The sequence below is a fragment of the Oryza glaberrima genome, chromosome 5 (genome assembly GCF_000147395.1).
Source record: "Oryza glaberrima chromosome 5, OglaRS2, whole genome shotgun sequence".
NCBI classification, from domain to species: domain Eukaryota; kingdom Viridiplantae; phylum Streptophyta; class Magnoliopsida; order Poales; family Poaceae; genus Oryza; species Oryza glaberrima.
This window is the reverse complement of record NC_068330.1, coordinates 8,763,094-8,787,946: the sequence shown is the minus strand read 5'-3', so window position 1 is coordinate 8,787,946 and position 24,853 is coordinate 8,763,094. Positions and strand designations below refer to the sequence as shown.

The 24,853-nt window shown below is 41.2% G+C and overlaps 1 protein-coding gene across 1 annotated transcript; it reads right to left on the bottom strand.

Annotated features, from left to right (window-relative positions):
- Nucleotides 1-6,667: 6,667 nt before the first annotated feature.
- Nucleotides 6,668-20,402, bottom strand: LOC127772804 (probable LRR receptor-like serine/threonine-protein kinase At1g56130). Its single transcript, XM_052298780.1, has 25 exons — nt 20,279-20,402; nt 18,995-19,181; nt 18,598-18,669; nt 12,530-12,601; nt 12,378-12,449; nt 11,657-11,728; nt 11,473-11,544; nt 11,325-11,396; nt 11,160-11,195; nt 10,964-11,035; nt 10,794-10,865; nt 10,642-10,716; nt 10,466-10,537; nt 10,309-10,374; nt 10,148-10,213; nt 10,031-10,075; nt 9,877-9,941; nt 9,378-9,757; nt 9,095-9,293; nt 8,864-9,022; nt 8,663-8,781; nt 8,319-8,529; nt 7,263-7,494; nt 7,030-7,180; nt 6,668-6,931 (listed from the first exon to the last, which is right to left on the bottom strand). Exons 1-25 carry the CDS (start codon nt 20,400-20,402, stop codon nt 6,668-6,670), a joined length of 3,027 nt encoding a protein of 1,008 aa, XP_052154740.1.
- Between the last annotated feature and the right edge of the window lie 4,451 nt (nt 20,403-24,853).

The following is a 24,853-nucleotide window of genomic DNA, read 5'->3' as shown; positions in this document are numbered from 1 at the left end:
TGTGGCGAAGCTAAGACTGGTGGAGTAGTGAGAAGTTTCTTGAAGTCTTCAAAGGCTTTTTGTGCTTCAGGTCCCCACTGGAAATTATCAGTTTTCTTTAGCAGCTTGAAAAAAGGCATCCCCCGCTCGCCGAGTCGTGAGACGAACCGGCTAAGCGCCACCATGCAACCAGTTAACTTTTGAACATCTTTCTGGGAGCTCGGCGGTTTCATGTTGAGGATTTTCTCCGGGTTGGCTTGTATGCCTCTATAGGACACCATAAAGCCAATCTGCTTCCCTGACGGTACTCCGAAGATGCACTTTTCAGGGTTTAATTTCATCTTGAAAGCACGGATGCTCGCAAAGGTCTCTTGTACATCTGTAATCAAATCATCCTTCTGCTTGGTCTTGACGACTACATCATCAACATAAGCTTCAACGTTGCGACCAATCTGAGTTGAAAAACATCTTCTTGAACACTTCCGGCGCACTCGCGAACCTTCGCAACGACGGAAACGACAAGCTAAAACGCAAAACGAGGAAAACACTAAGAAACTCCAAATAAACAATACATATAAAGTAAACAAACATGTAGATCATAATTTTAGATGAATTATGAGACTTGAACGGCCTCATTCTGACTTCATATGAATTTATTATGAATTTTACTAGATTTAATCTAATTAAAGCCCATTTAAAAAAATTAAATAAATTTAATTCAATTTATGAATAATTTTAATATGTAGATCTTTATTTTATACAACTTTTGCAACTTGAACCACATTAAACCGAGTTACAATGAATTAGATATGAATTTTTAAAGATTAAACTGGATTAAAGCATTTATATGGATTTTAATTGAATTACGACGCAATAATGAATTATTTTTGAAAAGGAAAAGGGATTTATTGCGTCAGCATCTAGGGTTCACGGAGGACCGAGTGCATGGCGACGGTTCACGAAAACGGACGGCCGAGATTCATCCATCCAAAACAGACGGCCAAGATCCATCGGTCCACGACCGGACCACGGCGGACGGCAACGATGACGTCGGCGATGACGTCATCACCGGTGACGGCTCGGCCTCGCGTGCTCGCCGGTGAACGACGGCGCGGCGGCGCAAACGGAGGACACCTACGCGTAGCGGACGGCACGGCGAACTCACCGGTGACCAAAACGACGGCGGAAGATCAACGGACAACGACGGCGACGAGGAAGAGCGGCGGCGACGATCGGGTCAACGGCGGCGACGGTGCTCCGGCGGCTGACAGCAACGGCGAAAGGGCGGACGAGGACGGCGATACGACGGCGACCACGGCGGTGACCTCCCCAAGCAATGACGACGACTGGAGCGACGGCGGCGCACGGCTGGAGCGGCGGCGGCGACGGCGGCGCGAGGCGGCACGGCGCTAGAGCTCTACTGGCGACGAGAGGCTAAGGCGAGGGTGGCGGTGGGTAGAGGGGAGCTTGGGGGTCAATTTATAGGGGCTAGGGAGCGGCGGCGAAGGCCCACGGCGACCGGCGACGGGAAGGAAGGTTTAGGGTTCGGAGGAGACAAATCGATCCGAATCGAACTCAAATCCGGCGATTTCCAAAGCGATTTAGACGATGTTTCCAAAAGGGAAAAGGTAGAGTGGATCACGGGGATCCTTTCTCCTCAATCAATTTCACCGGAAACGGAAAGGGACGGCCGGATTTGGAATGGCGGCAGCGGCGCAGCTCGGCTAGGGTTTCGGCGAGAGGAAGACGACGACTGACGGGTGGGACCCACCTGTCAGCGGCGGTTGCACGCACGGGGCGGGCGGCTCGGCTTGGGCCGACTTGAGCCGAGGGAGAGAGAGAGAGCGGTTTGGGCCGGCTTTCGGCCCAAAACCAAAAGGGACTTTTAAAAACCTTTTTCCATTTAAATTATTCATGAAATGCAATTCCATTTATTAAAAATACTTCCTTGGCTCAAATAAACCCCAGAAAAATCTAGGAACTATAGAATCAAGTAAAGTATTTAATAAAATTTTATCTAGCCCACTTTTATATTGGAATTTAACAAATTAAAATTAGATCTTCTCTTCTAGGCTTTTAAGATCATTTCTAATAATTCCCTTTTAGACAACAATTTATAAATTAAGGATTTTTAAACAAGAAAAGCACTTAACATAATTATAATTAGATCATTAATGATTAAATAATTACTGAACTGTTCTTTGTATCATTTAGGAATTGAGCTCTGAAAAATCCGAGAAAATTTCAGAGAGTATAATTAATCATGGAGAATTTAATAAAAATTAAATCCAACCATGATTTATATTTAGGAAATTTTATTTCCCACATTTAAGTTCACTTGTTAATTAAAGAACATTTAATATAAATTCTATTTATAATTTATTAGATAACTTATAAATCCTGAAACAAAATTCAGGCTGTGACAGTTTACTGGAACCGAAGCGGTGATTATGGTCTTGGTTTGGTTCAAGATGTTGACGACGTGATTGGCCTGATTGAGTGCGTCTTCCTTGAGGAGGGTCTCGAGAAGAGTGATCGGTGCAGCCGTGTTCTGCTAGGGGGTGCGAAAAACCGCCGTCCCCTCGACGTCTTGTTGCCCGATGAGCTCTTGTGCTTGTCGCTCGGCCTCCAAGGCGCGCTGTCGCCGGTCCTCAGCCTCCATTGCAGCCCGTTCGCGCTCCTGTTGCTCACGCTGCAGTCGTTCTCGCTCTTGTGCTTAGCGTTCCTCCTCCAGTCGGCGACGTTCGGCTTCTTGTCGCACGCGCTGTTCTTCTGCTTCTTGGGCTTGGCGCTGTTCTTTTGTCTCGTTGTCGGCCATGAAAATGCCGAAGTAGAGAGGTGTGTAGTTATCTTCGTAGCCTTCATCGAAGTCGTCGAGGTTGCGGTGGTCATAGCGGTAGCCGAAGTCGTCGTACTCTACGATCTCCGTCGGTCGAGAGTCGACACCGGGGGAGCTGAGGTAGCCGTCCAATTGTTCCGTCGAAACCGTGCCGAGAGGCTGGAGTATGACGCCGACTTCCCTAGAGCTAGACTGGATCGGGGCCGAGGCCGGGTCCCGCCTAGGCCTACGGGGAGAAGACGCCCTTATGGTGAAGATGGCAGCCAAGTCATCGGGAGTTTCATCAGGATTGGAGGATAGGCGCCATCGTCTTGATCGGGTCATGTTGGAGTAGATTGGATCTCGTCCGAGTGGTTTGGGGCCGGCTCGGTTGTGATGATCCTGGAGTAGATCTCGGCCGACTTCGGGATACCGAACGGGACGGAGACCTGGCCTCTCCCTGGCTGTTTCGGATCTGAGCCGAGGAGAGAAATCTTGCCGAAGTCGTTGGTGACGAAGTCGAGGCTGCCAAACCGGAACGCCTGCCCGGGAGGGAAGACGAAGTCGTCGATGCCGGAGATGAAACCCATCGCACTAATCGGCGAAGAACTTGACGCTACCCCTACCTGGCGCGCCAACTGTCGAAACGAGATTTCGGCAATACTAAAAGGGGGTGGCTATCAAGCTGGAAAAGTGGATGGGTTGAGAGACAAGGAATTTTTATACAGGTTCATGCCTCCTTAATAAGAAGTAATACCCTACTCCTGTCCGGTGATTGATCCGCCAAGTATGTTATTGACCGTATGATCTGGGAGAAAATCGTGCCCTTAGAGGCACCCGGACCCCTCCTTATATAGGGGAGGGGTTCGTATTACAAAGTACAATCCATATCCCTAACGGAATAGGTAGTTACAGATAAGTTACAATCGTAACCGACTAGGATCCCGGATATTTCCTTGATATACAAGTTTGAAATTTAATCGAGTCCCTTTAAAAGATATTCTATCTACAGATGGCACCCCATATCCAGTCAGACTATACATGCCGTATGGGTATGGGGTATCCATAATCTCTATACATACCTCAAGATATGGAGCTCATTGTACTGAAAAAGGCAATTTGATATTGGCTGTATAGGGGCAGAGATTTGCAGTCCATACTGACTACTGAAACTTAGAGTGCCTCTAGAATTCCGCAGCAATGTTGGGTGAGTAAATTGTAGGGCATGGCTACCAGAATGAAGATGTTGACATACTGTCCCAGCACTATTTCGAACAGGTCCAACGCCATGTCATCCAATGTGTACATAGTACTATACACATGCAAAAAGAGGGCCTAAGGCACCACGGGCATCTTTTATGGAAGTATTCTCCCTACATGTCACACTCTCAGAATCGCTTAATTTAATAATTCATTCTTTAATGCATTTTTTAGAAATTATTTTAAAAACCTACAAGATAAACCCTAATAAAAACTAGCAAAATCGCACATAAAATTGAGATAGATACAATTTTATTAAATACTTTGCTTGTTTATCTATTTCCTGGATTTTTATGTGAATTATTTGAGTAAGGGAAGTATTTTTATTAAATGAAATAGCATTTCACGAATTATTTTAATTAGGAAAATTTTTAAAATCCTATCCTAATCTGTTGGGCCCTTTTCCGGCCCAACTCTTCCCCTCGCGCGCGCGAGCCGCGCGGCCCTGCCGGCCCAGGCCAAGCCGCCCCTCCCCCTCTCACTAAGCCGCCGACATCTGGGGCCCACATGTCGGGGCCATCCCCTACCTCCGGCCAGTCAAGCCGAGCCCGACCACCACCACCTCCCCACCAAATCCGCCGCTGGCCGTCGCTCCCGAGTTCGATTGGATGAGGGAAATTTATCCCCTCATCGTCCTCTTCCTTTTCCCCTAAGAATCGGAGCCGAATTTCGTGTAGTTTATCCAAATCGAATTCGAATTCGAGTTTATCTCTCCACCTAACCCTATAGTTTTACGGCTTTGATTCCTCTCGGTGTGGGATCGATCTCGAGCTTCCGTGCCTATGTAAATGATCCCCTTGTCGTCCTCTACCATTGCCCTGAAGCCACGTCCTCCGCCGTGGTCCGTAGCACAGCCGCCGCGTCCGTCCTAGTGGTCGCCGCAAGCCTAGCCGCCCCACGCCACCGTTGTGGTCGCCGCCGCCGCTCACTATTGTCGCCATCGGGTTCGCCGAGTGGAGCCGCACCCCGTCCGCTCCTCCGTTGCCGTCGAGACCCGCCGGAATCCCGCCGTCGACGCCGCCCAGAGCCGCGCCGCCGTTGGAGCTCACCGCCGGCCGCCGTTCGTCGTCGTCCGTCGTTGTTCTGAGCACCGGTGAGTTCACCTCGTCGTCCTCTCCACGATGGTGCCCTTGGATAGCCCGGCCGAGCCCTGTAGCACCGGTGATCTCGTGGTCCCGTGCAGTGCCGACGATGACGTCATGCTGACGTAAGAAAAGCCCTTTTCCTTCTTCAAAATAAATCTTTATTGCGTCGTAAATCATAATAGTTTTCTGTATTAGGTTAAAAGCAAATTAATCTTAGAAAATTCATAACTAAATCATCGTAACTTGGAATGTTTTCTTTTACTGGGAAAACTACTAGAGCATTGCCTAGTAGTATATTTTCATTACATAGAGCAAATATGTACAAAAGTTATAGGGAAACACAAAAGATTACAAAGTTTGTAACCAGTCAAAAACTAATTGCTTTAAAGGATCCTTCATTTTGCAGATATATTGAAGAATTTTGTTCTTGAAATGGTTTCTCCATGATTGAAAAGTGGGGGAAATATTCTGAAAAATAAACCCATTTCTCTGCTTCCAGATGTGCCAAGAGACAATGAAGAAAATTTTCAAGAAACCCTTTCTGGCAAAATTCAGCCTTACTAAGACATTCATTTGAAAGAACTCATGTGTTGATTCCATGTGATTCCCAGATGTTACCAACATCTTACACTGAACGGGCAGGTGAATAAGAGATGTAGCCTGGTTTCTCTGTGTCCCCCACAACCAACGCAACATAAATCTTAGAGTATGTTTTAAGTTTCCTACTTTCATCATCTTTTAATGTTGTGAAGTTAAAGTGATCTAGAGGCCATACGAATTTTATATGATTGATCTAAGCAATAAATCCAGGGTTTAAGCACAACAATTACTAACCTGCCCCAAATCTACCCGTTCTATACCATAACGGTACAATTTTGAAATATCATGATAGAGGAGTTCAAAACGCCACCAATATTATTTATGGTACAGAAATATAATGATGAAGTGTTCAACCTCTCATATCTATCAAATTTTAAATTTTATCAACCCATTTTCAAAACATACATGTTAGCGGGTTCTAACCCGGAATTTCACAAATTCGTACTAGTACGTAGGAGGAGTTCGCAAATGGATTTTACAACCTTTCGCAAATGGATTTTAAAACCTTTCAAAACACGTTAGTACTGGTTTGTAATGATTAATAAAGGTTTTGGTACTAGTTTGTACTACAACTTTTAGAAATTAAATAAAAATCTGAAAAAAGTATGGGAGAGACAGCTCTTCATGAAATTAACAATGGGACAGAATTTTACCTCTGCATTGCACTGGCCATTACAGATTGAGGGTTATCTATTAACATTTATTGAGTATTGAATACACCACGGTTATTCACCATTTACAAATTATTAGGAGCAAACTTTTATTACCAGGACCGAGTTAAGGATAAGTAATTCCATTATTTGCTGTAATTTAGTCAACACATAATTATTTTTTAGAAAAAGACATACAATATTGTCGCAAACCAATCTTGATGACCCATGCATTTTCTACTTTAAATTCACTTAACCTGGAGACAAACTTCTGCTTAGCTGCTAGTGGTGTTGCTGCTGTTCCCACCACCCCTATGCTGCCACTCAGTGATGTAGCTCGGCTTGGTGACCACCTTAGCCACATCGACATCTCCAGTCAGCATTGCCACAACCTTCGACATTGGCGGTCGCTGGTGCGGTGAGCCCTGAGTGCAGACAAGTGCAACACATATGGCTCTAAAAGCTTCATCCTTGCCAAATTCCTTGAGACTTGGGTCAACAATTCCAAGTGCTTGATCCTTTTCATACAGGCCCCATGCCTTAAATTGAAGTTTTATTGTATATAGTTTCAGTAAGCAAAAGACAATACACAGTGAATTGAAGTTTTCTTGTATGGGAAGATCATAGACCAGCATACCCATTCAAGGAGACAGATCTTGCTTTCCTCGAGGGAGTTGTCGGTGTTTGGTCGCCCAGCGACAATCTCCAGCATGACCACTCCGAATGCAAAAATATCAGCCTTTTCTGACAAATGGCCTCTCATTGCATACTCAGGAGCTAGATAACCCCTTAAAAAAGATAAGACAGGTTAATAGTAGCATTCATATTGATGTTATAATCATAAGATGATAAGTGGTAAAATATTCTTACAATGTGCCCGCAATTCTAGTGCTCACATGAGTTTGATTTTCATCATAGAGTTTGGCAAGTCCAAAGTCAGAGATCTTTGGAACGAGATTAGTGTCAAGTAGAACATTACTAGCTTTGATGTCTCTATGCACAATGCGTATACTTGACTCCTCATGAAGATAAATTAGGCCTCTTGCTATTCCTAAAATGATCTCGAAGCGCATTACCCAGTCTAGGTTTAAGTTGCTGTCACCTTTACAAGCATAAATAGCTCAGTTATCATAAGGAACGCAAATTATTACAAAAATGCAGAAAAGAAAAATCCATAATTATTAGTCATGAAGCAATGACACTACAACAAAAACCTTATGTAGAGGCTCTTTTGTAGAGACAATTTTCAAAACGCCTCTAAGTTTTGAAGCTCTATAGTCTAAAGACACTTTTTAGAGTCACTTTTAAAATCGCCTAAAATATTTTTACTCTAGAGACACTTTAGAGATATTTTTAGTATACTTTGTTAAATTTATCTTATAGAGACATCTTTTCGGCACTTTAAAATTTGCCTCATATGTAATGGCATTTTCTTAAGGCATTTAAAATGATGTAAAGGCATTTTTCCAAATATTAACATATATAAAGTAACTAGATATAAGTAACAAAAATAACATATTTGCATGTAATTATATGAGGTTGAGATGGTTAGTACATTGAAGATAAAAATTTTTAACTCAAGAGGTCATGAGTTCAAGGATTGATAAGGGATAATATTTTTCTTTTTTTTTCATATTGATTTGCTAGTTGCCGCAACATATTAATGCCTCTACAAAGTGCCTCTATTTGCATAGAGACATCTTATAAAATGCCTCTTAGTTCATAGAGACAATTCACCAAAAGACACTTACGAGACACTCTTCAAAATGTCTCTATAACATTGTAAAGGCATTTTAAAAATGTCTCTATAGTGTTAGGAAAATGTCTCTACAAGGTATATTTGTTGTAGTGTGAGTTTTATTTGTGAACTAAGAAAATACAATTCTGTAAGTGCCGAGGGCGGCAATTTTGCAGAAGTGAACTCACCAAAGATTGCTCGATCCAGGCTTCCATTCTCAAGGTACTCATAAACCAACAAGGGTGTTTTACTGTCAATGCAGCATCCATGCAATATCACAAGATTCCGATGTTGAACAGCTGAAATTGTCGCAACCTCTGTCACAAATTGGCTTGTCCCCTGATGAGATGACTGAGAAAGTTGCTTCACAGCTATAACTCTTTCATCAGGTAGCTTACCCTGATAAAGTTTTTACATGTATATTTTGAGCATAGACAAATGTGGCTAAAACACAACACTTAAATGCCAAAATCACACAAATTTATAACCAGTTGCAGTTGTACATGATTAATTATGGAAATAAATTAAGAACCTTATACACTGGCCCGAATCCTCCTTCCCCTAGAATATTTTGAGAATTGAAATTGTCTGTGGCTAGCTTGAGCTCGGCGTAACTGAAAACGTCAGGTCGTCCAACCAGGTTGTATAGTTCTGCATGTTATTTTTAGTATAGATGAGAAGAATAAACCAGTTGACAATTTTGATGTTTGAATTATGTACTGATAAATCATACCTTCTTTCTGTTGTGCCAATGCTCTCCGCTTCTTTATCAGTGTAAATACTCCAAATAATGCTGCTAATACTAAAACTATTGCACCAATCAATATTCCGGAAATTGCACCTGCCTTACTTTCCCTTTTTGGTATGCCATTTCGCACGGTAGGAGTAAAATCTGCAAAGGAAAAATATGATTTATTGGCAGCCAGTATAACACTTCCTGTTGTCGTTTTAGTGTGGTTCTTACTTGGAGTGACCCTCAATGCTGAGATCATTGGCCCATAGTAACCTTTAATAGGTATGGCATCTGTGCCCTTGCCAACCCAGAATAGATGGATCTCAAGGAAGTTTTTAGACACAGTTACCATGAAACTCCTATTAACTACGCGGAAAGATTTTCCACCTGCTGTTTTCCTTAAATCGAAATCCTTTTCTTTTAGAGCACCCTATGTAAATATCAGTAATACTTTTAGATGAGTAATGGCAAGATTCAGTAGAAACACATTATGTAAAATGCACTCAATTTGTACCTGGATATATATGTCAAAAACTCTTCTACCTAAGCTTAGCCAAGTCTGTGAGTCAGGAAAAGCAAATTCTGCAAATTGGAGCAAAACAGTATAATTTCCATTCTCAAGTCCAAGGCCGTAGTACCTTAGAGATGATGGTGACATCCTTGCAGTTTGAAACAATTCTGAATCAACTACATTTTGAAAATTTTGGGAGCTATATATAATATTCTTTGCATCTTCTCTCTGGAAGTAGTTCCCTACACTACTGACACCCCATCTTGTTTGACCAGTAACATAATATGTTGCAGCTCCAAGATTTGTAGGATCTGCTTCATAAATAGTGTCATCTGAGCCTCTTGTAGATCCATTACTGCCACAGTCAACTGCGAAAGAATAATCTGCAATTAAGATTAAAAAAATGTAACAATCATTCAAATTCGTAAGTTCATGTTTTTTTGAACGACTAAATTCGTAAGTTCATGTTATAGTTTAGTTTTATGAGGATTGAGAAACATACATTTTGGTGACCCACGGAAACAAGGGGTGTCTTGCTGGAGGCAGTTTAGTCCCCAAGGTAGCGTACTGTGCATAATTTGAATTGAAAATTTAAAGTTATTGGGATGATTTTAGTATAGTTCACTCGCCAAATTAGAACTAAATGTCACAAGTACCTGTCACTGGTGCTCTCGAGTAAGAAGTTGTTTGCCACCAAATTCCTTTCAAAAAAACAGAATATTAGAATACATATTTTTTTCTCAGTAACACAAATATCACAGTTTTACACTTACAACTGTAAATTGTTTTGGCTAGCCCAAGAAGGAAAGCTCCCAGTGAGTTGGTTGTAAGAAAAATCTCTGTCAACATTCCAGAATTATATTATACAAAATTAATAGATACTATTATGAATGTAGTTTTTGCTATACTGCCATGTAAATTGTATTTGACATACATCGCTTTTAATGAAGAGCTTATACCATCTGGCAACCTTCCTGTAAGGCTATTGTTCCCAAGAAACCTGAATTGGGCATAGTTCAAGATTATAGAACATGCTCATCTGCTTAATAGAGGCTTGTTGAACAAATTAATGTAAAGAAAGAATTTCTTACAAGAACTTGAGATTTCCCAAATTCAAGATGGATTGAGGAACTTCCCCGGTGATATTGTTAAAACTCAGGTCCCTGTGCCACAGGACTACCATATTACTTGATCATATGGTACACAACTTGAGGAAATGCGTAATAACATCACCATTTGGCACCATGGCCTATAATTGAGAACTTACAGCAATTCTAAATGTTCAAACTTGGAAAAATCTATTGCTCCGAGATCACTAGATATCTTGCAGTTCCTCAATATTCTGTAACGACAAAATATAACCTTGGTAACTTGCAACTACACAATACTGTAAGCGTTATAGCTAAAAATATCACATACATGGTGCTCAGGGATGTCATATTACTGATAAAAGCCAGTGGAGAGATCCCATTTACAATATCTCCAATCCGTCTGCTCAATATTTGAATTTTTCATAATTTAGTTATCGGCTTTGACATTAATACATTATCAACCTTCAAGAGTTCATGCCACAAAAAGATTATACTTACAAGGTTTTTAATTTGGCCAGATTTGACAGACTTTCTGGAATTGGTCCTTCAAAGGAGTTTCCGTACAAAACACTACAAGCTCATAATTTTAGAAACAAAGTTAGGGACATTCAACCTTTTTTAAAAAAGAAAAAAAATCTATTTGAGCATTCTTAACAAGATCTCTAGGTATGAATATGCCATGTGGACCGCTTACTGTGATGCATATATGCGCATTTCTATTGAGTGAGGGCTGAAATGTGAAAAAAATGCTATTGTTTAAGTCTGAATGGAGACAATGTGATATACAGACAGTAATTTATCTTGCACAAATTCATCTATCTCTGAACAGTAAGAACAAATGATATGTTAAGAAGCTTACATTTCTACCAAATTAGTTATTGTGCCCAAATATTCAGGTATTTTCCCATTGAATCCATTATCTGATGCTTTCCTGCAAGCAGACCAAAATATCACTTAGCTTGAAAACATGACAAATATAATAGCTGTGGCTATGTTTTTGACAATACAATGTATTCAGGTTCTGAAGTTTTGAGAACGATGAAGGGAACGGACCACTGAATCCAGAACTATCAATGTACCTGTTGTTGAAAGTTTGAAATATTATCATGTTCGACAATAGATATGGCCATTCCAAATTTAGTTCTTTTACAAGTAGAAATAAGAAGCTAGAAATCAATGGGGGTATATTACAATCGCTGAAGTTTGGTCAAGTTACCCAGTTCTTCAGGAAGGCCTCCTGTAAAATTGTTTGAGCCAATGCCCCTGAAAGAAAAATGAAATATTTCAGAAGTGATTTAAAATGTTTGTCATCATCTAATAGCAAAAGGGCATAGTTTTCCCGATGTGCTATTGGACCCACAATATTCATCATTACAATATGTTCAAGTCCTTGCTGTTTAATCTTACTTGATCATCTGAAAAACCACATGAACAGGAGTTACACTGACATGCCTATTACATCCTATTTAGTAGTAGTTTTGATTTTTTTATTAGAACTTATGTGATTGCTATTTCTTGTATTATTATATCAGTTCATGCAGTCCAAATATATGCTCCATTCGTTTCATACTATCTGTCATTCTGCTTTTGTTGTAAGTCAAACATTTGTATTCCTAAATATCCATTTTTACAAATTTGTATAGTTTAACATTTAGATTCAACATGAGAAATAATTTCATAATGTATAATTCGTACTCCCTCCGTAAAAAAAAGCACTTCTAGCTTACAATCTAGACATAAGCTATGCGCATTCATAATCATAAGTTGTTTTTCAAATGGAGGAGGGTGGAAAATGTTCAACTATATATATACGAAAAGTGCTAGGAATTGACGGTTAAAGCTACAAGCATGAGTAGTTCGTAGCAGAGGGAGCAGTTGAAGATTAATCCACGTGTGAGAAAAGATTTCTTACAATGAAACAAGATTGGTGAGGTTTCCTAGTTCCTTTGGAAGTAGTCCAGATAGTGGATTCAAAGATAATGACCTTGAGATGATTAACAATAATTAACAAAAAATAATGACCAATAGATGGAACATGATCTAGAACGAGCATGTAACTCATACAAGTATTGCATTGAAGTAAATTTCCCGATGAATGGCGGAATGGGACCAGTCAAGTAATTATTCCGAAAGTTCCTGTAAAGAACATAAAAATAAACTAGAACAATTAGCCAACACAAAAATGATGCTGAATAGCTGACAAGCATTTGCTGGTGTTCACAAAGAGAGTCATGGAAGTTATATTTTGTGCAAAGCCTTGATCAATAGCGTAACTTTAGTAGCAAGACTCTTTAGTAGTGCCACAACCTCACTACACCATGTCACAAGGTAGCCTGCTACAGATATGTCAGCAAAGGCCAACATATAACATATCTTGTTACATAGTATTGCTGACATATGGTTTGCCAAAAGCTTTTACTAACATACAGTCTATCAATGATTGTTTATTTTTACCAACAGATGTCTGTTGGTAATCTGATGCCATGGTGTAGTGCCTGATTTTGTTTCAGGGATTTATAAATTATTTAATAGGTGTTGGAAGTGTATTTGGAAGTGTTGGGGTCACCTCCGATGCAAATTCTTCATTTGGTTGGCTATCAATGATAGGTGTTGGAAAGCTGATCAATTGGCTAGGCGTGGGCTGCAGCACGCGGTGAGCTGTCCCCATTGTGATCTAAGTCAAGAATCCATCCAACACATTTTGATCTCATGTGTCTTTTCTCGCCAAGTTTGGACGGCAATCTTCTTGAGGCTGGGGTTAGCCGAGGTAGCGCCTTAGCCCTCTACCGACCGCTTTCTAAGGTGGTGGAGCCAAGCGACCAAGAATCGGCCGAAGAAGGTGCGAATGGGGATTAACTCTTTGGTGACCCTAGTGGCTTGGAAGATTTGGAAGTACCGAAATGACTATGTTTTCAATGGCGCCAATCCTAGAGTTGTGACGATCTTGCAAGTGGTAGAAAATGAGAGTCATCCTTGGAGTGTTGCAGGAGCTTCTGGCCTTCAAAAGCTTGTTTGTGGGACGGCAAGCCTAGGCAGCTAAGCTCTCCGGGTGGTTTAGTGTGTGTGGGTCTCGATAGGAGGGCTCGGGTCCTCCTACTTCGTAAATATTTTTGTTTTTTGGTTTTTTTTGTGTTGTTTTTACTTCCCCTTAATGAAAAGAAATGCATCTCTCCTGCTTTTTCAAAAAAAGATAAATTATTTATTAAATTCCTTCTAGAGTTTATTTTAAAATGTACATTAATTAAGCAAGTGAATTAAAGTCGGAAATAAAGTTTCCTAAATAAAACATGGTTAATTACATAATTAAATTCTCCATGATTAAAAACACTTTGGAATTTTCTGAGATTCTTCAGAGCTCAATTACTAATTTTAATAATACAAACATCAATTCAATGGTTATATAAATATAAAATAAATTAAAAACCGCCTCTAAACTTTTGGGTCAAATCGAGCCCATCTCCCTCTCTCTCCCCGCTCGGCTTAGCTAGCTCAAGGCACTAGCCCGACCCACCTCCCTCATCTCCCTCCTACCAACATGTGGGACAAGATCCCACATGTTAGTGTTGTCCCCTACATCTGGCCAGAGTCTGTGTCGCCTTGAAATCCAACCGCCTCTATTGATCTTTTCCAAAATTAGTTGAGGGCGTTTGTTCCTTATCTCCTCCTCTACCCTTTCCCCAAGACATCCCCAAAAATACCTAAGTAAATTGTGTGGAATCGGGCTCGAACTCGGACTCTCTCTATCCGGTAGAACTCTAGTTTTTTCCCAGCACTGCCATAGCTGTCTTGGGCCCGGATATGGTCTCTCGTGGCTACAAATAGGATCCACCCCCTATCTTCTTTCCACCGCCACCCTCGCCTGTGCAAATCAACACCGCCGCTACCTTCCAGTCGGGGCACATCGCTGCTCTATTTGTCGCCTTTGCCCGTTGTCACCTCTGCCGAGTATGCAAGGAGGAGGTGCATTTCGTCTAGCGGTCCTCCATCACCGTCTACTGCCAGAACACCACCGTTGATGATGACCCGAGCTACGTCATCGTTTCAAACTCACCGCTATCACCGTCCTTTGTCGTGTCACCTCTCGATGTCTTCGGCTTGTCACACTCAACCTCTCGATGCCCTCTATTCACGCCGCCGTGCTTGATTCACCGGCGACCTTAGGGTCCCAAGCCGGCCGTCACTGGTGAGGTGACATCATCAGCACGTCAGCGCTATTGTGTTAACACCAAAATTTGGTATGGTTTTTTTGTGCATTCGGTTGAAGAACGAATTCGATCAACCAATGGAAGTTTATCCAAAAGAGACTGATTTCAAAAAGGAATCGTGAAGACCATGGCATGGCAAACTAATTCTATCTATTGATTAGTTAGGATTTATTAACTTTCCTTTTATCTTTTTGAAGTTTTATCTAGTGTCCGATCAAGAATTGTATTTTTTTCCTTTTATCTTTAGGAAACATATGTCTTGTTCAATCAGGACTCATATCAACCTGAGGGTATAAATATGTACCCCCAGGATGTTTGCAAATTGTCTCCACAGATTAATACAATTACTTTCGGCGCATTGCAACCTTTTGTTCTAGCAAGTTCTTAGTTTCAAGTTGAGATGCATTGGTTTCAATCTCCAACAAGGAAGTAAGTTCTATCAACTTCACTTGTATCGGCATGACTAGAACATTCTCGATTAAGTCAGATATTTTTTTTGGGTTGACGCAAGCATTACCTATCTAATACATTGATTTTATCTTTAACTGCATAGCTATTTATAGTTGAATCGACTTAGTTAGGACTTTCTCGGTTAGGTCCGATATTCTGATTAAGTTGATATTTCTCTAATCATACCGTTGTTTTAGATAAATTTGTTATATCCATCATGTTTGTGCATATTTATCGGCTAAATAGTTTTTTTGATTATTTTCTTCAATCTTATACTGTCTCGGTTAGGTTTAATCTAATAGATGGCTGCTAATAAGTAATTCTACTAAGCCAATAGGTTTTATGCTGTGTTTTTATCAGAGTTCTAGCCGATGTGTTATCTTGTTACTAATTCTCAGTGTTGTATTGTCTTATACTCAAACTTGTATAATCAATAGTTAAATTTCTCTTTATCAACTTCGATCTTATATTGTCTCGATTAGGTCTAATCTATCAAGATTGTTTTGATAAGGAGTGGTTTATTGTTGATTATGCATATGTTTAGTTCTAGCCAATGATAGCATATATCTCATTGTTATCCGATTATCTGAATCTACATCGAGCATATAGCCGATTGATCAAAACCCTATTGACATCGGCAAGCCTCGCTACATCACATTGGCCTATTGGTTAGATGTATCTTGTTAGTTGTAGGATCAAATGAACTGAAATGCCCTTTGATCTTGTTAGTTGTAGGATCACATCGGCCCTATGATCTTATACAATCCATTTATCTATTTTGTTGGTTGTAGGATCAAACTAACTAAAACGCCATGTACACGAATGATAGGACGAGCTATCCAGATCTCTCATGACTTCATGTACGACGAATTCCACGTCAACATGTTGTCATGTGGTTCCATCTAAACCCTGGATTGAATCGGTCTGGGCCGTCGGATTTTGGTCAACTCTTGGTCATGATTTAATCTAGGTTTTCCATCTCAGTGAACCCGTGGACTACCTCTGTGGACCTAGTCTACGGTGGACTGATTGCCGACGACATCATAATTTATCTTTGTCTTCTTTAAAGTAGTTATAATTTATGTAATAAATCTATTTAATCCTTTTAAATAGGCTTTAATTGGATTAAATCTTGTAAAATTCATAACTAATTCTTATGAAGTTGGAATGAGGCCGTTCAAGTCTCATAATTTATCTAAAATCAAGCTCTAAGTGTTTGTTTACTTTTATGTATTGTTTATTTGGTTTTTATTAGTCTTTTTCCTCATTTTGCATGTTAGCTTGTAGTTTCCATCATTTTCGATTATTGCAAGCAAGTTACACATATCCCAAACAATTCCTTTGAGCATGTTGATACAATATTTAAATTCTTCTTTTATTTCAAATGTGTATTTATTTTTGAATGTCATTGGATGGTGTGAACCTTTTTACTTTGAATAGCCAGTTTATATTGATCATCCCATTCCTTGATATCTTGGGATATTACTTGTCTAGCTTGAGCTGCATATATTGGTTCGGCTAGATATTAGTGTAATTTTTTTTGCCATGCTCAGAAACATCAGTATCATTTTACATGGTAATAAGTTCATTTGATGTCCCTTAACTTGTCAACGAATGCGATTTTCGTCCTTCAATCGGAAAACCAGATACTTAGGGTCCCTCAACTATCAAAACCGGTGCAGATGAGGTCACTTGATGGTTTAGATGGTGGTTTTGGCTGACGTGGCACCTATGTGGCTAATTTGACTCGGTCTTCATCTGACGTGGCATTAACGTGGTGCTTATGTGGCAATTTGATCCGGAAAAATAATAAACCCGTGGGACCCACATGTTAGTTTCACACAAAATAATAAAAAATGGTGGGACCCACGTGGGCCCCACATGTCATCCTCTTTCTCCTCTCTTATCTCTATCCTCGGTGGAGTCGGTGGTGGTGGCGTTGGAGAGAGAAGAGAGAGGAAATTAAGCGGATAGAAATGAAGAGAAAGAGATGGGGAGGGAGGAGGAAGAAAGGAGGGGTGAGACAGGGCCCACATGGGTCCCACCATTTTTAATTATTTTGTGTGTGAAACTGACTTGTGGGTCCCATGTGTTTTATTATTTTTCCGGAACAAATTGCCACGTAAGCACCATGACAATGCCACGTCAGATGAAGACCGAGTCAAATTAGCTAAGTAGGCGCCACGTCAGCCTAAACCGCCATCTAAACCGCTGAGGGACCTCATCTTTACCGGTTTTGATAGTTGACGGACCCGTGGTATCTGGTTTTCTGATTGAAGGACGAAAATCGGATACGTTGACACGTTAAGGGACTTCAGATGAACATATTCCTTTTACATGCGATAACTAATGATTCACTCATGATTAATGATGGTTAATTAATGGTATATTGTGATGTTTTGTCATGGTTGATTAATAATATGCCAACTAAAACTTGATTAATGGTAAGCTTTGAGCACATGGATGCGATGGTTGTGCTCATGGCAATTAAGGAACGGTTCACGAGCTACTGTGGTGAAGCATTAACTGTACTAATCACAAGCCAGCATGAGCAATGACTGGACTTTTTGTATAGCATGATTCGTTGTAGAGAACCAGACTAATATGCCCACGTGGGTCACAACGCATCTATTCCGAGTTATGGAAAGACGACGATCTGAGAATGGTGAACTACTTTGAGTTGTGCTATGCGAATGGTCTTGTCAGAATTTCACACATGGTGACATGTTAAGCGTGGGCACATGATGACATGGTGACAGGTTGTGGAATTGTCTTGTGGGTACATTAGTACACATCTGGCCAGAGTAAAACTGTTCGAATAGTTGTGCACGCGGTTATGGGCGAGCCTAACAGTGTTTTTTTTTGTGATTAGTCACACACTACTTATTAATGATAAATAAATTGGTAATGATAATTTGTTAGCTCTTTGTATGGACTTTAGTCAGTGTAGTCGGGTTTGGTTGTTTAGAGATGGTTGGGCCTATGGAGCATAGGTATGTTGTACAGTGTTGATTTTATATTGATTAATGACTCTACTGTTTTATTACTCTCAACTATTTGCTGAATGTTGCTTTTGCAAATGAACCCTATCATACCTTCCTTTGTATCACCATGCACCTGCATTTTTTCTGTGTGGCTTAAGGAGTATTCCATGTACTCGCCATACAATAATCATCAAATCTCAGTTGAAGAAATTTTTGAAGAAGAAGACATCTGGCTTATATCTCAGTTGAGCTGTGCGTGGAACTGGAGCTGAAGCTAATGCTATATCGTTTGTAAGCTATTGTTTTCTTTTCATTTGTAAGTAATATCTAATGTTATTATTATATTGGATCTGTATATTGAATTGTCGTTTCTAGTATATCAGCTAATTACTGGACGAGAATGCACAAATTAATTCGCTAATTACAAGCTAGTGAATTTCCGGATGCGACGAGTAGCAAGATTAATTAAGAAGAGAAGTCTTGGATACCGTACAGGTCCACTAGATGTGTGAGATTCTGTAGCTCCGTAGGTATTTGACCAACTACATTCAAATTAGTTACCCTCCTGCATAAAAAACAAGTAAGAATACTGATAAGAGAACTGTGTTTGGGATACATATATACAGCCGGAGGACCAAATTAATACCTCCATTTGGGTCCAGCAGGTATGTACAATTTTTTTAAGATATGTACCGAATTTAGGATAGACTTTTCTGATTCCTCTATGCATTCCTTGGAGATACTAATTAATATTATAATCTGGTGTTTATATATATATGTTTTTTAATTTGTATACTTGCAGCATATACGTGTGTATGCATGGGCTCTTTCAGGCACTGCGTGGAGCACATATGATGAAACCACGATAAAGATAAAGAGAGTGTGCGTACAGTCTGGTAATGTGGCAGAGGGTGTTGTTGCTGTCCGTGCAATCGCACTTGATGAACGGGTTGATGTTGGGGTAGTAATCCCAGTCAGTTTTATCAGTGGCAAAACCGCTGCAGAGCTCGCCGCTGATGTTCCACTCCGGCGATGCCTTCTTGCCCCATCTCCCCAGTATCGTGTTCAGAGCAGCCGCTGCATGGTTAATTAAACTCTCCATTATTAATCATGCGGATGGAAGCTAGCTAGGCGATTAATGAATTAACCATCTTTATCTACTGTAGAAAAATACTACGTACAATTAAGATGTTATTTATAATAATTTAAACTAGATTGGTCATTTAAAATCACAACAATAGTGATGTGGCCAAGTACATCATCTTAAATATAAAACTAAGGTGATATGACTTAATTAGATAGGAAAATATGAGAGATAATTTTCACAATATACTACCAACTATCGAAGGAATAAAAGAACAATTCGGATGACGTGGCTTAATAAGAAAAGATATAAATAGCAATAATTACTACGGTTAGGAATGGACTTTATAAAAATATATAGGATAGAACTTTATATAAATATATAAGATTTCTCTAACTCTTTCGTTTCAAGGCGGCAAGAGGGGGACACCATATGAATGTTATCAACCACAAATTACAACTCCAGCGATCTAGCTACATGGAGGAAAACCAAACTAGAGAGACATGCATATGCATGCGTGATACGTACATACGTACGCGTGCATGATTAATTGCTCGCTTACCTATATATGGCCATATGGCCCGTGGCCCACGGCCCGGCCCAAAGCACGGCTGTTTGGCCAAGGACGGCACGGCCTGACTGGGGTCGTGCCCGTGCCAGCCCAGCCCGACAGCCGGGCCGTGCTTGGGCCGCACCTTCGGCACGCTGGGCCGGCACGGCACGGCCCGGTCAAATAAAAAAAATATAGGGATTTAAAATAGACTTAAATAATCATATAAGGCAAGGCCCAAGATAAAAGGTATAAAAATAGACTTATTTTCCAGCCATTTAAACACAGCCTACAGAGTTGAGCGACCAAAAATAAACTTTTTCTGTGAGGAAGCACGATGGACCATCGTGCTTTCGGGCTGGCCCGGCACGGCCCGAGTAGTATTGGGCCATGCCTGGGCCGTGGATGCCGCCCGTTGGCTGGCACGGGACGGCCCGGTGTGTTGGTCGGGCCGTGCCGGCCCGACAAGCCTTGGCCCAGGCACGGCCATGCTTGGGCCGGGCCGGGCCAGGCGGCCCATTTGGCCATCTATACGCCTACCTTCGACTGGATCGGTTTTTGGTGCTTGTTGAGCCTGAGCAGCTGCAACCTGCCATGAGCACAAAATTAGCACCAGCCACGCCAGATGGTGGCGAATGACACCTCTGATGCCGCAAGAACGCATCTCTCTCTCTCTCTCCCCCCTGAAACAACACTGCGTGGCTTGTTAATTAAAGATATGACCTCTAACTTATATATATACGTAAAAGAGGTCATCTAGACGGTATGTGTGTACGCGTACCATATAAAGATATGAAAGCACGGTATGTGTACAAGTAAACGTTAAAACTTATGGTCAACTAATTAACTTCGCCCACAAAGCTGAAGTAACCCCTCGTGCTAATAAGGATAACCAGATCCATCACGTTTGATAACGACATACTGCATACGTAGCAAGTATTTTAATTTGGAATCCGGAACCAATTTAATCATTTGATAGACGACCTTTTCAAATTGATACCGTGCTTTCATAAATCGTTATGTATCTAACTTATAAAAATGAGTTATAATGCCATGAAGTATTTGGCTAATGCTTCTACACCGACGGTACAGTCACTACTCACTACCAGAACCCAAATTTTAGTTCAAAACTACAATGTTTATAGCTCCAAAGTAATAATGGTGCTAGGATTTAAACTCTAAAGTAGGCCTTAAATCTATAGGTTTAAGATAAATTTGGTGTTAAATATATAGTTTTGTGATAATTTGATCAAAATACCTATAGATTAGTGAAATTTAACGAATACAACACAATGATATAATTTTTTTGAGAGGAATATACAATGATATAATTGATCAAAGATTGGACAAAAAAATTAGGAAAAAGAACATTTGTTTTCGTTGCCACAAATTGTGTGGTTTTCTTCTTATCCTACACCCAAACATATATACGAGTTATACTATTATGTAAAGTAATATTACAAGCGAAGTGGATTAAAGACCAAACCACGTGGGCAAAACGGTAATCAAAGAACAAATGTTTAACAGTTTTCTCTTCGTGATATTAAGAACAAGTCTTGTTTCCTCCAATTCTTTTTAATCAGATTATCTCTTGTTAAAACTACTGCCCGACGTAATTACCATAAGAATATCTTAATCTTTAGGAGGGTTTTGATCTTCCAAATTCTTTTTGTCTATTGGAAACTCCGGTCTACACCAATGCAAGATAAAGAGATTTAACCGAGAACCTCCCATCATTGGTTAGAATATTCCATTTAAACTCATTGATCGTGAGATAATATAATATTAGTAATACGTGAGAGAAGATGATTCCGCGCTACTAACTTAGAGCGAGTATGGTTCCTGTGCCAAGGAAAATATAGAGGTCTAGTCTGAAAAGTTTTCGTAAAAGACACAAGGGTATTGTTCTCCTAAACAGGCAGTCTATTTAACTTACCAGGACATTTGACCTGAAATAAAAAAAAGGTGAGTTTGAGCCGTGCACGTACGACTTGTGGAGAACGAACATTTGGATATGGTGGAAACTGAAAAGGCGTCAAATGCATGTGCTTAATTAAGTTTTTACTTGGTCTGCGGAGCACAAGATATGCATAGGAATTTAAGGGAGTTTATTTTTTCCGGGCAGCATCCTTCGCCGTTTTTTGAAGTCTCCTCTCGTTTCCGTGCTGAAATAATCTCTGCGTTTTTCACTCTTTGTCATGGCAAGTTGCATAGTTGCAAAGATTATCCACGCGCGGCATTCAATTTGTTCGGTTCTTATGTTTCTATTTTAGTACTTTCATCTTTTGTTTTGCTTTCGCATTTGAGTTGCTGAAAATTTCTATTTAACCATCTATATATTTGTATTTCAATATTTTAGACTTGATTTTAGAGTACTTTTAATGGAGTTTTTTATTCAGCATTAACGTTTAAATTGCTTAGAATACAAATATAAAACTTGTATTTATAAATTATGTTTTTCACTAATAAACCGTTAACATCACTGTTGGTAACTTTTTGTGACAAGTTGACAAGCACACGATCGCAGCACCTAAACGCCTTGTGGTGATCCTAGAGTCGCCAACCACCTCGATCTAGCAAAAGCTAAAGCAAGATGGGTTTGTTAACTAAACCGGTTAGCGGAGCCGATTCTAGATAACTACCCGTCTCGTGGGCAAAACAAAAGGTTTTCAGTGTTAGTGATATGCCCTAGAGGCAATCATAGAGAGATCGTATCACATTGAAATAGATAAACTCATTATTGGTTAATGAATATGTGATTCTTTCATCAGACTCTTTATGTTATGTGTTGCTATTTTTAGAGGATCCCTGATCAAATATCATATGTGGAACAAATACGTTTATATGATCAGCATATGTATTAATTGATGATCATATCTTATGGATCATGGTATAGAGATACCAAATTAATAGTGTGGACACATGTCACGACCGGAAATAACCCAACGGGCGTTCCTTACGTGCGTGTATTATTCCTTGTCCCAGGAGGCAAGGTACACCAAAAGTTGATACAATTCAGAGTTTAACAAGCGGAAGCGTAAATAATTAATTTATTACATGGGCGGCGAAGGCCCAGCACACAAGAAGACAAACGAAAAACAGCGGAAGACTAGGGCGACGACTACAGGCGCTTGATGGCAGGCACGAGCTAGACACCAAAGCCTTCATCTTCCAGGAACTCCTCTTCTGGGTTTGGGAAAAATTGAGCAAGACTGAGTAGAACCACCATACTCAACAAGGCACACCCACAAGTGCAGAATAAATGCAAGGGAGTACAAGGGGGTTATAATATAAGGGGTTAGGGTTTGCAGTAAACAGTATTTAAAAGACACTTAGTTGCCCAAAGCTATTTTATAAAGACGATCCTAGAGCTATACAAGATTATTAATCAAAGCCGTGAACCCACACAAACCTGCCTTAACCCAAGGCCTACGATGATTCAGACCGAACTGGCAACCCGATCCTGGGTCCCAGCTCGTCCCAAGCCAACCCAGGCCAACCGTTCCATATTTTAGTTGTTCAGCAGGTTTTAAGAATTAAAATACTAACTTGGGTACATTGCTCGGCTTGCCCATAACCGAGGGCGTGGCTATTCGAATAGATTATACTCTGATCAGAGGTGTACATCTTTACCCACAAGACACATCTTCCTCATGTGTAACCACGTGCCACATACCACCACGGTATACGGACGGAAGACGTGACATAGTTTCCAACCCATCCTAGCCATAGACAAGAGTACCGACCCAACCCTACCTACGGCCGGAACCTCCGGGACAGGTAGGCAGGACTGAGCCCCTAGCAGCAGGACACCGGCCCTGTGCCATGACATCTCGACTACCGGGCCGCAGCTCGTGTAGCCTTCATTTGCCCTAGAGATGTCCATTGACCCCCGACTTCGTCCATCTCCATCCGTGTACTTTTGTTTATAACCAGACAACCACAAACTAAGCCTTACCCACTAGACATGTCGAAGTACGGTAGTGCTTTGCAACAGAGGCCCGAAGACAAGTTCTTATATGCCCGAGGTGCTACTATCAAAACCATGCACCCCGAGCCCAGCCTAAAACCATTTTGAGGATTTTGAATAGAGGGGGAGGTGTGAATCCAATTCCACAATAATCCATCCATTCCATAGTGTCCAGGTGATGAGAATATTCCCAAAGTCTAGAGTTGTAAAACCACCTAATGTTGCCTAATTAACTAGCGAAGCATCTACCTAAATTCATACTAGTGGTACCATGAGTAGAGTGTCCACTAGTTGGGGTTTTGTTTAATCTAGGGTGAACTGTCACGTCCCAAAACGACTCTAAAATATATCCCTTAAATGATGCCTAGAATAATTAAAATCCGTGCGAAAGCCTCCAACAATTAAAATGTGCAAAGTTAAAAGCCAAATAAGGCTTAGAGGATTTTTGTATATTTCCTAAAAGCCTAAAATGCGTAAATAAATTTTAGTGGAATTTTCAGAGCACAAATAATAATTATTAAGAAATAAACAAAGTTGAAAAAGTTTTATAAAAAGAAAAACCCTAAAAGTCCCCCTTCCCTCCCTTGGGCCGGCCCGGCCCATCTCCCTCTCCCCCCCTCTCTCTCTCCTCTCCCCCGCGGCCCATTCGGCCTCCCTCCCCGCGCGCGCGCCGCTGATGGGCGAGCCCGCCCGCCACCCTCGCTGACGGGTGGGGCCCACCCGTCATCCCCTTCCTCCCGCTGCCTCCCCCGCGCCCTAGCGCCGCCACTGCCGCGAATCCCGCCGCCTCCCGCCGTCCCCGCGTGCAATAAAGTGGGGGGAAATACTCCCCGTGATCCCCTCTCCCTTTCCCCCCATTTTTCCCTCCCTCTCTCCCTTGGATTCGTTTGGAAACCCGCCCCTAATCCCGCCGGCGCCATTGATGGAGCCCGAGAACGCCGCGCCGGTTTCCTTCCGCTCCGGCTGCCCTCTCCCCCTTCCAACCCTATTTAAACCCTCCCCGCACCTCCTCCGTCCGTTTCCGCCTCTCGCCGCCCTTCCTCCTCGCCGGATTCGAGCTCGCGACGTCGCTCTCTCTCTCCGCCCGCGCCCTTGGGTGCGGCTGACGCGTTGGGCCCACGGCGCCGGCCGGTGTGAGCCCGGGT